General features: G+C 32.2%; 6 protein-coding genes across 6 annotated transcripts; 3 read left to right on the top strand and 3 right to left on the bottom strand.

The window, feature by feature from the left end:
- Positions 1 to 40: 40 nt before the first annotated feature.
- Positions 41 to 3,161, bottom strand: PPL_10878 (Dyp-type peroxidase family protein; the record flags this gene model as incomplete). The annotated part of the gene is made up of 5 exons (XM_020581641.1): positions 41 to 1,065; positions 1,523 to 1,632; positions 1,708 to 1,916; positions 1,978 to 2,169; positions 2,244 to 3,161. 5 exons carry the CDS (start codon positions 3,159 to 3,161, stop codon positions 41 to 43), a joined length of 2,454 nt encoding a protein of 817 aa, XP_020427957.1.
- Positions 3,162 to 3,424: 263 nt separating this feature from the next.
- Positions 3,425 to 7,488, top strand: PPL_10877 (uncharacterized protein; the record flags this gene model as incomplete). The annotated part of the gene is made up of 7 exons (XM_020581640.1): positions 3,425 to 4,397; positions 4,547 to 4,868; positions 4,987 to 5,138; positions 5,206 to 6,463; positions 7,008 to 7,051; positions 7,086 to 7,385; positions 7,457 to 7,488. 7 exons carry the CDS (start codon positions 3,425 to 3,427, stop codon positions 7,486 to 7,488), a joined length of 3,081 nt encoding a protein of 1,026 aa, XP_020427956.1.
- Positions 7,489 to 7,539: 51 nt separating this feature from the next.
- PPL_10876 (uncharacterized protein) lies at positions 7,540 to 7,674 on the bottom strand (the record flags this gene model as incomplete). The annotated part of the gene is made up of 1 exon (XM_020581639.1): positions 7,540 to 7,674. The coding sequence occupies one exon, from the start codon at positions 7,672 to 7,674 to the stop codon at positions 7,540 to 7,542; it is 135 nt and encodes a 44-aa protein (XP_020427955.1).
- A 162-nt stretch (positions 7,675 to 7,836) lies between these two features.
- On the top strand, positions 7,837 to 9,847 carry PPL_10875 (helix-turn-helix domain-containing protein; the record flags this gene model as incomplete). The annotated part of the gene is made up of 5 exons (XM_020581638.1): positions 7,837 to 7,897; positions 8,016 to 8,172; positions 8,230 to 8,439; positions 8,880 to 9,335; positions 9,376 to 9,847. 5 exons carry the CDS (start codon positions 7,837 to 7,839, stop codon positions 9,845 to 9,847), a joined length of 1,356 nt encoding a protein of 451 aa, XP_020427954.1.
- Positions 9,848 to 9,934: 87 nt separating this feature from the next.
- On the bottom strand, positions 9,935 to 10,979 carry PPL_10874 (uncharacterized protein; the record flags this gene model as incomplete). The annotated part of the gene is made up of 4 exons (XM_020581637.1): positions 9,935 to 10,044; positions 10,098 to 10,458; positions 10,655 to 10,900; positions 10,977 to 10,979. The coding sequence occupies 4 exons, from the start codon at positions 10,977 to 10,979 to the stop codon at positions 9,935 to 9,937; spliced, it is 720 nt and encodes a 239-aa protein (XP_020427953.1).
- Positions 10,980 to 11,162: 183 nt separating this feature from the next.
- On the top strand, positions 11,163 to 15,298 carry PPL_10873 (uncharacterized protein; the record flags this gene model as incomplete). Its single annotated transcript, XM_020581636.1, has 5 exons — positions 11,163 to 11,481; positions 11,576 to 12,852; positions 13,128 to 13,360; positions 13,494 to 13,756; positions 13,836 to 15,298. The coding sequence occupies 5 exons, from the start codon at positions 11,163 to 11,165 to the stop codon at positions 15,296 to 15,298; spliced, it is 3,555 nt and encodes a 1,184-aa protein (XP_020427952.1).
- Between the last annotated feature and the right edge of the window lie 85 nt (positions 15,299 to 15,383).

Here is a 15,383-nt window from a genome sequence, read left to right as displayed (position 1 = left end):
GATAAATTAAAGCATCAAAATAATAATTTCTGTACTTTTATTAATTTTGTTCATTATTAAATATGGATTTCAATTTAGTTAGTGATGGAGCGAAATAGTAAGAGCCGGTAACCGGTTTACTTAGTCCTGTAATGATATCATCAATTTTACCGTCGGTTACACCAAACATTGATTCCAATTGCTTTTCAATGCTGTGCAGTTTAGCACTGTATGCAATGAAAAACAAACCATGTACACCACTGGCATCTCCATAGGGAAGACTTTGTCTAATAATTTTCAAACTGACACCATTCTCCTCGAGATCCACCCTGCTAACATGTGAGGTAGTATTTCTTTTCGATGGATCGATCTCAACGCTATCTTTCTTGGTTCTTCCAATCATCTGTTGCTGATCTTCCACAGAGATCTTACCCCATTTCTCCAAATCATGTTCGTATCGCTGCACCAACACATAGCTACCCATGGCATCTTTATCGGTTTGTGGAAGCAGTCCGAACAATGGACGTTTCTCACCGGTTGGATTCTCAGTTCCATCGATGAATCCACTTAGATCACGCTCATCCACCCATCTGAATCCATGAATTTCCTCGGCTACCTTGATTGAAGTTCCAAATGCTTTAATGGCAGCGAGCGCCAATGAGAAATTGATATCGAAACGCAGAGATTGAATGTGAATGAACATGTCACGTTGTGTAGCGGGTGCAGTGCCTATCTGTCGGAATGGCTTCAGTTCTGGAGCACTGTCATTACCAGCCAAACTACGCCATACGTTGTGATTGAAAGAAATGACCGAACCCAACTTCTCATTGGGATATTCTTTCTGTAGAGATTCAAGACTATTTACAAATTTCTTGCAGCCATCTTTCAAACCCGAGTAATCCTTACAGTTATTCACCATTGCCTCTATGAATATTCCAAACTTGCAATGCTCCAAGAGAATACCAGACTGTGGAATAGACATTGTTTGATTATTATTCTTATTGTTACCTGCTGACTTTGAAGTATTAATATCTTCACACTTTTCTGTACAATCACCACTAGTGATATCAATTGCCTTCAAAACAACTATAAAAAAGATTAAAAAAATAAAAATGAATAATTTTTTCATAATTAATAAATAAATTTATATATATATTTCTAAAAATATATTCATAAATAATGATTACATTTTCTATCAAGTTTAAATATTATATGGAAAGTTGTAAAAAAAATAAAATAAAAAATGAAAATCAAAGATTACTAAAACTTGTATTTTAATTTCTATATATATTTATTTATATGAATTTGTCAATAAAGAATAAAAAAAGTAAAAATTAAAAGATAAAATGATCCTATGCAACACAAGTGTGGGTGTGTTAACATATTTTACTTTTTTATCATTAGTGTTAAAAAATAGAGTAACAAAATTTTTGTAGTTGTGACTGGTTTATTTTGTTTTATTTCTTCGTTAACGAAACTATTGCTTCTATCTTTGTAGTGTTTGGAAACATCTCAATTAGTTTTATCTTTTCTATAATATAACCTTTACTCTTTAATATCTTGAGGTCTCGTATCAGTGATCCACTTGGATCACACGATATATAAACAATTCTTTCGAAATTATCTGGCATTTCATTACATACTTTTTCAGCTCTAATTTAAATCATAAAATCAGATGTTTAGTAACTACTTAAAATTTTGTTAACATATATATTATATAAAACATACCCTGATCTTGGTGGATCTAATAGTATTTTATTACATTTCGCGTCGTAATCAATGGAGTATTCGTATAGATTATAATTAAGACTGACAACATTGTCACCTAGATTCGGTTTTGCTAGACTATTGGATGCATAATCGATTGCCACTACCTGTTGACAATACTTTGCAATTGGGAATGTGAAATTGCCTGATCCACAAAATAAATCATATACCTATAGATTCATTGATTCGTTAATATTTGATCAACTATCACCTATGATCATTTATACTTACAAAATCATTTTTATTTAAATCTAGAAACTCAATTGCTTGATCGATCATTAATTTATTGACCTGTTTATTTACCTGTATAAAGTCGGCAGGACCAATTTCTATTTTTCTTTGGTCATCGCCATGACTAAGATAGTAAAGCTTTACTTTTTCATTTTGTGGATATAATTGTTGAATTGATTCTAAATTACTTGGCTTTATTAATTAAATTAATTAATATTATTAATAATAAAATATCTGATAGAATTAAAATTAAATTATTAACATACTTGTAGATAAATTGATAAATTCTTTTCACTCTTTCCAAATTCTATTATTTTTTCAATGTCTATTTGCTCTATTGATTTAAGATGTCTTATGATGATTGAAGTTGTGTTGTCTGCCACCGTTAACTCTACCATTGAAAGTTTATCTCTGATTTGCTTGTCTTCGAACGATGTGAAGAGATCAGACAGTTTCAGAGGCAGCGTTTGTACACTCTCCACAAGAATAGGACATTCATTCACTTGGAAACTCGGTTTCAAAGGACTGTTATATCCGACGTTCACTCTCTTACTTTGATGATCGTATCTAACAGAGAATCTTGCTCTTCGTCTATAACCAAACTGACCATTTGTATCACCATTTTCATCTTTTATAACATTTGAATCGAGCAGATTGCTATCATCATTGATAATGATTCCTGAATCTCTATAGAGTTTGGCAAGTTGTTGATACTTGTGTTGAATTTGATGTGAATGTTTCATATGCATAAGTGGACAACCCGTACACAATCCGTAGTGCTGACATCTCGGGTGGTCTACACGATCCTCTGACTTTTCCAGTATCTGATATGCTCTTGCCTCATTGAAATGATCACCATATCGTGAAAACACTCTAAACTCTACATATTCACCAAGTAACGAATTCAATACGGTGGTTGGTTTCGTCATGATTGCACTACCATCTTTATTTCTCTCCTGTACATCCTCAGCAGTTACAATACCCTGTAACTCACTATTATAATCACTTATTCTACCATGAAACACATTTGATGGTTTCTTTGATTTTCTACCTATTTTAATGCTATTATTATTATTATTACTAGTATTAATATTATTATTGTTTATACTACTAATATTTCTTGTTGTCTCGCCACTCAATCCATAAAAGAATCTACATATTCTATTTCTGACAATTGAATACATAACTAACTAAACAACTTTAAATAATCTTTATTATAATAATTAGTTGATGTTTGTTGCATATGCAAAGATCGTGATTATAATCAATTTTCTTTTTATATCTTATTTCATAGATTTCGTTTTTTTTTTCATAATACTAAAATTGGAGTGCGCCAAAAATTTTAACTTACTTTTTTGTCAGATTTGACAAGCTATTTGTTTTAAAATATAAATATTCTTTTTATTATTATTTTAGATATTTAGATTGTTCAATTCAATTATTTAATATGTCAGAAGAAGAAGAAGAAGATAAGTTAGATGTTAGTATAGAGAAATCATCTGATATCGATGTGATGGACGATGACTTCTTCTCGGGTGATGAAGATGAGACTCAGTTCATAAGTAGTAATAACACTATTAAAAGTAGTAACGAACCACCCCAAACCAATACAGATATATTCACTGAAGTAGATGATAAGATAGAGGTCAATGACTTCTATGAAAAACCAGAAAGTTTTGGTTCGCAAACCATTGAACTGTCAAGTCAACAACCGCTCTACTCTCAAGTTACACAACAACAATACGAACAACAACAAAGGAAATACTTTCAATATCAAAGTTTAATCAATAGTAAATCACAATCAACTCAAATGCCACCTATCGTTCATTCCGATACTACTGTTACACAACCATCACAAGCGTCACAGGTATCACAACAGGTATCACAACAAGTATCGCAATCGCAATCACAAATCCAAAGTCAAAGTCAAGATAATAACAATAATAGTAATACATTACTGAGTAGATTCATAGAGTTAAGTAGTAGTAGTACAGAGACAGTAATTTCTACTCAGAACAGTGGTCAGATAAGAGATATCAATAGAAGTGCTAGTAATTCACAATCAGTCTTTACACAACAATCGCAATCACAAGTTGAACAACAGCAAAAACAAAAAGAAGAAGAAGAACAACAAAAAGAGCAACAAAAACAGCAACAACCAGAAGAAGAACAACAACAAAAAGAAGAAAATAAAGAAAAGAAACTTAAAGATGATTTTGAATTCGGTACAGGTGATGATGATAGAGATAATAACGAGGAAGAGGAATCAAAATCAACCAATATAGATACTTCTAGTCAACAACAACAACAACAACAACACAAAAATACACATGACAGGTCATTCGACAATAAGCAAATACCATTTAAAATTCCGATAGAACAACCAAAGTCAACCAATTTAAAAAAATGGATTGTCGATAGTATATTAAATGAGGAATCACCTGAAGATCCATTAATACAAATAATAACAAGAGTAGCGTTATTTATTTTAAATTATAATAATCTGTAAAATATTAATTTATACATTTATTTTAAATATATATTATTACTATATAGTTAAAACAACCAGATCAATCAGATATTAAAATACACTCGAATGTACCACAGGGTGTTAATTTCGTTGTTTCGGATGGAACTGATTTTACACGTGCGATCATCTCACCGAAGCTGATTCACGATATTATGTTTGGATTGCAGACATTCGTACCTGATCATCTGATAGGTGGTATTCTAAAGCTGAAAAAGTTCATTCTATTCCCCAACGAAACATTCTCAGAGTTTAATATCTATATCGATGATGCAGAGTATATCGGTCATTTAGTATCTGTTGAAAACTATAATAGCTTAAGACCCGCCAATAAACATAATAAAATATTATCATTGCTTACAAGGTATGTAAATTAGGTTATAGATAAATAAATAAATAATAATAATAATAATAATAATACTATAAATTGTTTTTTGTTTTCCTAAAACTAATTAATCATTAATTAATTACTATTTATTTAGAGTTAATCCAAGTTGTTTCTTTGCTACATCATATCCATCGAATTACGTTTTAAAATATTTCAAAAGAAGTAATACCAATGCAGATTCTCTACAACTTGACATCGATGAATATATTATATCAGATGAAACTGAACAGTATTTAAAAGAAAATGGTATGAATATTATTATTATTCAAATTTTCAATTTAAAGTTTAATATTAATTAATTGTTATTTTAAAGATCCATGGGTACCGGACAGATATATTGGTGTACCAGAACATGATGACCAACACATTGATAATGAAGAAGGAGAAGGAGAAGAACATCTAGAGGAAGAGCAACAGGAAGAAGAGCGTCAAGAAGAAGAACAAGAGCATGAACATAGTGAAGAAGAACGTAAAGAAGATCAGATGGATCAGGAAGAGGATCAAGAGGATCAGGAAGATAGAAATAATGGAATGGATATAGATAGTGATAATGATAATAATAATAATAATAATAGTGAAGAAGCAATAATACAGGATCAGAAATTAGATGAAGAGAACAAAGATCAGAATGACCAAGAAAGAGATGACGATTTGACAGAGGATGAAGCTGTACAACCGTCACAAGAAGCACAAGATCATAGTGATTTTGAATCGTTTGGTGATTTCCCGACAGTGAGCGATAATGAAGAGGTTAGCGAAATTCAAAAAGACAAGTCTGGAGAGTCAGAGCAATCAGATGGAGTTAAAGACTCTGATGTATCCGCTTCTGACGCTGACAATGAATCAGGTTCTGACTCTGACAATGAATCAATATCTGTCTCTGGTTCTAGTGATAGTTCAGAGTCTGAATCAGAGTCGTCAGATGTAGAATTAAAATCTCGATCAAAGTCTAATCGAGAATCAGAGTCGGAATCAGATTCCGAATCTCAATCAGGTTCACAATCTAGTAGTAGTTCGAGCTCAAGCCATGAATCAATCAATTCCCAACAGGAATCAGGTGGTGGAGGGGGAGATTATTATGAAGTTGAAAATGATAAAGAAAATGAAGAAGAGGAAGAGAAAGAATCGAAAGTTTTAGCTCAAAATACAGATACTAGTTTTGTTGAAGATAAACCAGCAAGTTTACAATTAAATCAAGATATATTTGATGAGATCGATGTTTTCAATCAAATCTCACAAACACCAGTCAAATCTCAATCAACTAAAACATCAATTAAAACACCGATCAATAGACATACCAGACAAAGTCAATCACCAGAAACTCCAGCTTCACTACTAAAGAAGAGAATCATAAAAGAAACAAACATCAATTTAGATAGTACTGATAACGACACACCATGGAAGCGATCAAAATCCAACAAAGACTTTGATGAGCCAGTACAACAACGTCAACGTCAACCACAACTACCACCTCCAGTGCCAGCAAAGAAAACTGCACCGAAAGGTTTTGCAAATGCCAAAGAACGTTCAAACTATTTCGATTCACTTTCCAAATATGATAAAGCTCTATGGTAAATAAAAACCCCATTTTCAAAACAGACTCTTGTTTTTATTTGTTTTTGGTCATTCTTGTTATTATCACTCAATTAACAATAAAATAACAATGAAAAAACAATTTATCTTATAAATAAATAAGATTAATTGATTAGTTTAGTTTTTTACTTTCATTAGTTAATTATATTTGTTAATATTTTATTTTGAATAATAATAAATAATTTAATTTGTTTAGATGTTGTCATCTTTATGACTACCACTTGGAAAAATAAAATATAATTAAAAAAAATTAAAAAACAACAACCAACCAATAATAACACATTGTGTAACTTTTTAGTTGTTGGATTGTGTGGTGTTGGATTTCATTTCAGTTACTACCCTCCAGGAAGTGTGTTGGTCAGTCATTACTCATTCCCAAAATTCCTAATTCTTAATTATGTTTATCTAACCATCGTTGCACTTCGACCCTTTCAAACACATATAAACTTTACTAGCTGCTAGACCATAGACTTCACTATACAGATCCGCTCCAAGACTTCTTTAGAGAGCATTCAACAATAGTGCACAGCATTGGACTCCAAATATGTTGGTATCAATGATCGAAAGCATGCTGTAAAGCATTTGAGAATGCTATTACAGTTGCTGGAGGAAGGATCCCCCCAAGAGCCCTCAGCCTTGACTCGGCCACAAAGGAAGAGATATTACGCATTATACAAACTACCACTCCCACAACAGAACTGCCATCAGCAGCAGAACCAACACCAACACCAACACCAACACCAACACCAACACCAACACCAACACCAACACCAACACCAACACCAACACCAACACCAACACCAACAACAGTAGCAAGAGTCCGCCAGATTTTAGACAAATTTCAACAAAGCACATTTCACCTAAAGTATATCTGCGCCGATGATCGTAGATATTTTACAAGTACTGAGACGGAGGATCTTGAGAATTCCTTCAGAGGGTTGGATATCCAGTCCAAAACTAAAACTAAACAGAGGATAATATTCCAAAGGCTTCTCCTACATGACTCTCTTTTACCGAAGATCACTAAGGTCCTGACCGAGAAGCTGAAAGTATTTCAAATCTCTATTACTAATGGAGCCCAGAAGGTCTTGTTGTTTGGACTCCTTCCAGCTTCAGACTTTTGGGATGGATTTTGCAAAGCCCGCCGCGACGACGACGAACTAAAAGATTTACCACCTGTCGATAGCATTAAGAGTGTTTTTGAATACTACGGAGGATTAATAGTGGCCCGTTTGTTCTCTATTAGCCCTTTTAACCAAACCATATGACGATATTGATTTGGACCTTCTCTGACCAATTCCGAACCAGAGAGACATGGTAGGTGGGACCATAGGAGGATTTCTACTCTCCAATGGTTGTATCCAATAATCTACTTGTCAATGGCCACTATAATCTATTCCGAGGTCTTAATGGTATGTATGCTGATGTTGACTTTTTTACCACTGCGCAATGAGACTTCTTTTTCGAATCTTTTGACAACAAATTATCAACCCGACTCATTCATCGAATACTGGGAAGAATATTAAATAGACTCCATGGAACAGGGTCGATACTGGAGTCGGCCTGTCAAAAGCTTTCGTCCTGGTACATGTATCGAAAAGTTAGTCCAAACAACCGGACGTTCTAGAGGGTCCTTGATAAACACAAGGACCTCTTGGTTCGAGCATCCAACAGAAGACGACGACGTGTAAGTATCAATTTTTTGTGAAATTGTTTAATATATTGACCATCTTCTTATCACTAGAGTCGAGCGTCCTATGTTGGTATCCGTTTGTTACAAATCAAATATGCCCTTTCCTAGTACTGGTGATTCTGGTTCGATATACTATGCCGTTCAAGGTTGTATGAGTTATCCAGTTGCCATATATTGTGAACTTCATTGCTTGCCCCCATTATTCCTTTCGAACAGTTACATTACAGCCAAACACAAACTTCAACTATCTCTCTCGAATATGTATCATTCGGCACCAGACTTGAAGATGCAATAGATTGGTGGATGTCAGTAAATTAAGATATCACAGCAATAGATTGTGTTCCTTCTCACAATTCTCTAGAGAATAATTAAAAATTTTCTCTCATTGTTGTTTATCTTCCGAAAAAACTTTCATGTCTCAACCGAAAAACACCAAATTCAAATAAATGCTGTTAAAATGAGAGAAAATATTTATTTCTTATACCTGCACATATAACCCATCGTTGTTGGTGATCATCTAAACCTTCATCTTTATTTGATATCCTCTGGTGATCTCTGAGACAATCAAACCTATTTTTCAAATCTCCAATAACATTTTCAATTTTGGTTGCATACGTTAACTTTTCGAATTATAAATACAGAGTAAGGCAACTATTAAGTAAATTTATTGACCATAATACTAATAATACTATTGTATAAAGAAATAATAATAATCAAGAGAGTCAAGAACCTGGTAATGAGATGAATTGTGATGGTATTTCAAGAATAATTGGTAAGACCAATTATGTGGGATGTGCAACTCAGATAGATGGAGATCCAAGTAAAAGAATATATATAAAAGAAAAGGTTGATGGTCATTTGAAAAAGTTACACTTCTGTAATATAGATCATTGCCTTAGATATATTATATTACATTATGTCACCGGAAAGAAGTCAGCCAAAGGAACAAATACAGAGTCTAGATCGCGTTCATTGACAGCTGATGGAGAAGATGAAGATGAAGAAGAAGAAGAAGAAGATGGTGAAGATGAAGAAACTCAGAGCACACCCCCTCCTGCCCCATCTGCCGCCACCAAGAAAAATGCTGCTTCAAAGACAGTTGCTAAACCAGCTGCTAAACAAGCTAAGAAAAGTTCTTATAAAAGAAAACAAAGTGGGTAATGTATAAATTATATATATTAAAATATAATTTATAAGAAATTCATCATTTTATTGTTCAGTAATTGAGAGATTGCCTTTATTTCAAGAATTAGTTGGAATAGAATATCATGTTTATTGTTCTATTTTAGAGTCATATGAAAAAGTACATCTGCAGCAGAATGTTTTACCTGCTGAAGATGCTCTTCTTTTAGTATTTCTTCATTTTAGACATTATCCTAATATGATTCTATTATCATCAATTTTTGGAATATCTCCATCTACTGGCCATAGATATAGAAAGAAAATTCAAGAATTTCTTTATCATTTATTCTCTCCTGAGATATCTATGATGACTCCTGAAAGAAGACAACAGGAAGCAGGTTATTTGTTCTTGACTCCCAAGATACCTTACGTTTTGATTTTGGATGGAACTGAACAACCAACTTATAATTCAAGCTCGCCTGACAAAGATTCATTGTATTACTCAGCATTCATAGGTTATTTTGATAATATCCCTGTCAAAATTTGATTCAATTAATAGGGTTAATGAGGTGATTTAAAAAAAAGTTGAACATACTGTGTATCTTGGGAAGTTATTATGGCACCCTTGCGCTTTTTATCTCTCATTACTATAGCCCGTTCTTTTTGGGTCATGGCTTGAGCATTTGCCGGAACAATCTCTTTGTTCCCGGCTATAGCGATTTCCTTTGAGATAGAATTTTTCGGCTTTTTAAGAAATATTGGGTCGCAGTATTCATGTGCCATCCAATTGAACAAACCAGACTTAATCCAAGACATTCTTATATTGGATGAGTTGAATGATGATGACCAAGCATGATAAGCCAGCATTTGGTAGTGTTTATCGTTCACTTTAAACTTTGGATTGTCCTTTAACCCATCTCTGAGCAAATTCGATAGGTGTTGAGAGAATGACGAAAATAGGACTAAATCCAAAGGCTGGAGAATGTGAGTCAGGTTTGATGGGAACGTCATTATGATAAGATTATTCTCATCACAAAGTTTTTTTTCGTCAAAGAAATAATTGGATATGTGATTGTCTACTAAAAGCAGCTTTTTATCTGTTTTCTTAAATTGTCCTAGAAGCCATTCGACATATTCTTTCTTTATCTCTTGCGTTACCTATAATATATAATAATACAATGTATCAATATTGATATATTAATAATAGCAATAGACAACTTTGGATCAAGTTATAAAAAGTTGCCAACTTACATATCCTGACTCATTAGCAATAATGACACCATAATTTGAATTTGCATATGTTCCCATTTTACTCGTTTAGGAATCTGGAGAACGTGGTGTTTGATTCTTCTACCATCTTTATCATCTCTAATTCTTCTGCTTCGGTGAGATATCTACCTCTTGGCTTAAAGGAGAGGTTATTTTTTTTCTTGGATAGCTCACTTTCAGAAACTCCATACTTTTGAGAGAGCTCCTTTTGAGTAAAACCTGTATCGTTTTGAATTTCATTTATTGCTTCCATCAACCTCTCTTCTCTGCTCATTTGACTAATCCTCTGAGGTGTTACACGTATGATATTGCTTAATTCTTGTGTATCCTCCTATTAAAAGTGCTATATTAGCACCATCTTTTCTAAATAATAACATAATTTTTAAATAATGTTAAACCCGACATACCATTGCATTGATACATTCTATTTTAATATAACTTTGTTTATTTTTATCTTAAAATCTACAGATATTATTAACTTAGCTTCAAAAAAAAACAATATTAATTTTTTTAAAAATTTTCTCAAATTTGTGCAGAAATGAGTAGTAAAATTTATAAATTATTCACCCACATCATTCATTTCATCTCTAAAGATGTCAAACAATAATAATTCAACACATAAATTAGTAAATCTTCCACATATTCTAATATCTATCATAGTTCATAACTTAACAGATAATATCGATAAGATTTGTTTTAGTTTAGTTTGTAAAAGATGGTTTGACAATAGAAATAGATATCTATTGTTTGATACAAAGAGATTATATTGTATCGATAAAGATAGTTCAAGAATCACATTGAATTCCTATAGATCTTTAATAACAGAATCACTCTCCCAAAAGAAACAGTGTAGCCTGCTCGTCAATTCAGAAAAAAACTATAATGGTCTTTATGATCATATAATGGATATTGGTAATTATATTCTTTACTAACAAAATCCGATAGTTATTATTGATTATTATTATTATTTGCAACTATACTCACTTATTTTCTCTATTTCTATAAGATTCAATTGAAAGTATAAATGAAATCGATCAAAATATTGTTAATGTAGAATTAGACTCTAGAATCGAAGCCCCAGATAAGCTATTTGCTCGACTTTATGAATTGATAAGTAAATCAAATGTAACTAGCATTGAGAAGTGCACACCTCAGACTTTAAAGTATGGAATACCAGCGAATATCACCTCAATAGTTTTCGAGCATTATTTTAATGAACCATTGTTGAAAGGTTGTTTTCCACCGACCTTGAAGACACTGAAATTGGTAGGTATTTTCAATCAGGTTATTGAAGTAGGTGTGTTACCTGATACACTGGAGTGTCTCGAGATTTCTAATCTCGATCAAATATTGGAACCTGGAGTATTACCTGCATCATTAAAGATTCTTAAAATCTGGCGTTTAGCACCCGAAAACTATCTCAAAGTTGGATCGTTACCACCAAATCTAGAGGAATTCATTCATGATGGAAATGATTTTAATATCGATGCAAACGTACTGCCAAATTCGCTTATTAGGCTTGTTAATGCGCCTGTTTTATGGATGAATTCAATAAAGCAACTCACAAATCTTAGATCCCTTTTGATAATTGGCCATGCTTCTTGTTTAGATCTTGGTGATCTACCGAAATCACTGACAACACTTGATTTATCCGGTTCACTAGAGGTACTATCGGCCTGTCCTACTTCAATCAGACATCTTAGTCTCGACGATTCAGAGTATGACATTGACCAATTGTTCCCAGATCGCTCACTTTATCATTTTGAAAGTCTAGTGGTATGGGCATTCAAACAGGAATCTCTTAAAGGTTTGGATATCAAGAGATTGATTCTCATTGATCAGATAAATACAGAGAGTTTGGGAAAGATCAGAGTCATTCCATATGGTATTGAAACGCTTGAGATTGCTATTTGGTGTGACTTTTCTTTCAATCAGGAAGTACTTCCATCATCGTTGAAAACACTCAATGTTACCAATATGGACAGTTTCACACACCCAGGTATTATTCCAAACTCTGTGAATAATTTAATCATTCGAGATCTAGGATCTGATATTAATATACCAGAAGGTATTCTCCCAGACTCTGTTAAAAACATTCAATTGACACAACTTTTATTTCCTACAGCAAAAATGATAGACAACATTACTTATGAAGGTTTCAATAATAATAAGTGTTCGATTCGAAAGCTTGATGATCAATATTACATTGTATTTGGTCATCAAAGTAACCAATTCATTGCAAGTCTATTCCACAAATCAATGTTTTTAGACTCAATTAAAGTTGTAAAAATACTTAAAAATAAATAATAAAATAAATTAACATTTCAATTTTAAAATATCTCATTGTTTTTAATTTTAAACAAACCTCATCAAAATAATTTATTCTTTTAATTTTTTTAATTCTAATCCTATTTCATTTCAACTCTTAAGATGTCAAACAAAAATAAATTCATCTCATATATCCCCAACACATAGTGGAATACAAGAAATGCTTAGATGATCATCATGAGAGACACTAAAAGAGACTTGTAGATTTCTTTAAGACAAACCACTTACAGAGCCATCAAGATCACCTTAATTCAAAGAGAGTCCAAAGCTATCCACCAAAGTATTGCCTAGAGATCCACAATCCAGCGACACTATCTATGCACAACCGAATCAGATGTAGTACCATCAGATCATACACATCAAATCTTAAAAACATAGTGAAATCTGACCAACATGTTGAATTTAAAACAATAAAATACGATAAAACAAACTTTTCTGAGTTCTTTCGTCAAAAAAATGTTTTGTCAATAAAAAATCTAATGGTAAAACGAAAAAAACAAAATTAACAAACCTTAACTTTAATCATTTTATAAAATGAATAATCAAACAAATAAAATAGTAAATCTTTCACATTTAATATTAAATAAAATAATAAGTTATATAGATGATAACATTGATATCATTTGTTTCAGTTTAGTTTGTAAGAGATGGTACAACGATAGAGATAAATATTTAATGTTCAACACTGATAATATCTGTCTATTTGCATATAATACCTCTGATATCAATCAAAATAATAAACATTTCAACTTACCATCATATTATAATACCTTTATGAATTCAATTCAATCAAAGATTAATTTGACACTAGTTTTTGGCTATAGTACTTACCAATGTCCAAACTACGATTATCATTATAGTAAATATTATTAATATCTTAAAATCATTTGAAAATCATAATTACTTGGCTAACTATTTGAATTTTATCATACTTAAAGATGAGTTTGAAAAGCTAAAGGGTAGTATTCCCTGCAAGGTTTCAAATATCTATATAACATTTAATTCTTCCGATGAAATAGATGAATTAGAGAAATTCTATAGATTAATATCGGAATCACAATCAGTAACAAAGTTGGAAGGATGCAGCACATTGATATATGGATTACCAAAGTCAATCAAATCACTATCTTTCCGAGGATTTGATGAACCCATTAAGAAAGGATCACTTCCCGATTCATTAGAGGTGTTAGATTTTGACAGATTTTTCAAACAAGAGATTCTACCAGGTGTACTTCCAGATGGTTTGCTCGAACTTACTCTAATCAACTATCAATATGAAATTCGACCAGGTGTACTTCCAAATAGTTTGTTATCATTGACTATAAACGGTAGTCCCTATGAAATTCAAGCAGGTATACTTCCAGCTGGCTTGTTATCATTATCTTTGTACGACTATCCACATGAGCTTCGACCATGTGTACTCCCATCAACTCTTACATATTTGTCTCTAAAGTGCTACGAATATACGCAAATTGATGATCTAGCATTTATAAGTGCCGAATCTGCAACATGGGAAGATAGTGTAATAACGAAATCTTATGTGCCAATTTCATGGTTACAAGCAATATCATCACTTCTCAATCTTCAATCACTTGAAATTTATTTTTCCTACCGCGATCAAGAATCCAATGTATTCAATCTTAAATACCTCCCACCAACTTTAGAATCACTCGAAATTAGCATAACAAGTGTCGTATTGATAGGAACAATGCCAGCATCCTTAAAAAACATCCATCTTAACGAATGTCAATTTATTATCGATGAAATATTCCCAGAAACTAAGCAATATCACTTTGAAGTATTTGGTATTGATAATAATAGTATTCTTCGAATTCCTTCAAACATAAAGATCGATGAATTGTTCATAACTGGAGAAATAACAGAATCAACTATATCTCTACCATCATATGGTGTGAAATCAATCTACTTTTATACAGGATTGTATGATTCAGGCGAGAAGATTATCGACTTTGGTGATGTCGACAACGTTACCGATCAAACATGTTCATTAAGAGAACTACATCTTCCGACATTCATGAATGGAACTCCTAAATTTAAAATACCAAACACCATTGAACAACTGCATATTGGTGACAACGATCTCAATGATATATTACATTTGATACCATCAACACTCAATACTCTTTCTTTTAATAGCAATGAAAACCAAAGTGAAATCGATATCACCAATCCAAATTTTTTCAAATCAATACCCAAAATAATTCGTAATTTTGGAACATATAGCAAGCAAACTATTAGAAAGTTGGATGAAAATTATTATTTAATATATAATGAATTTGACAACGAACAAAACGTCCGATTGATTTGCGAAAACTCATTAACTCTCTTTAACTTATTTAACCAACCTAAATCTTATGAAAATGTAGATAATACAGAATAAAAATTTAAAGGATAAAACTTTTATAACAAAATGATGAAGGAATTAAAAAGAGTGACCATGATTTATTTAACTGTTGAGAAATTTA

Source organism: Heterostelium album (assembly GCF_000004825.1).
Source record: "Heterostelium album PN500 unplaced genomic scaffold PPL_scaffold15, whole genome shotgun sequence".
NCBI lineage: Eukaryota > Evosea > Eumycetozoa > Acytosteliales > Acytosteliaceae > Heterostelium > Heterostelium album.
The sequence above is the reverse complement of the archived record's forward strand: the minus strand, read 5'-3'. Positions and strand labels throughout refer to the sequence as shown.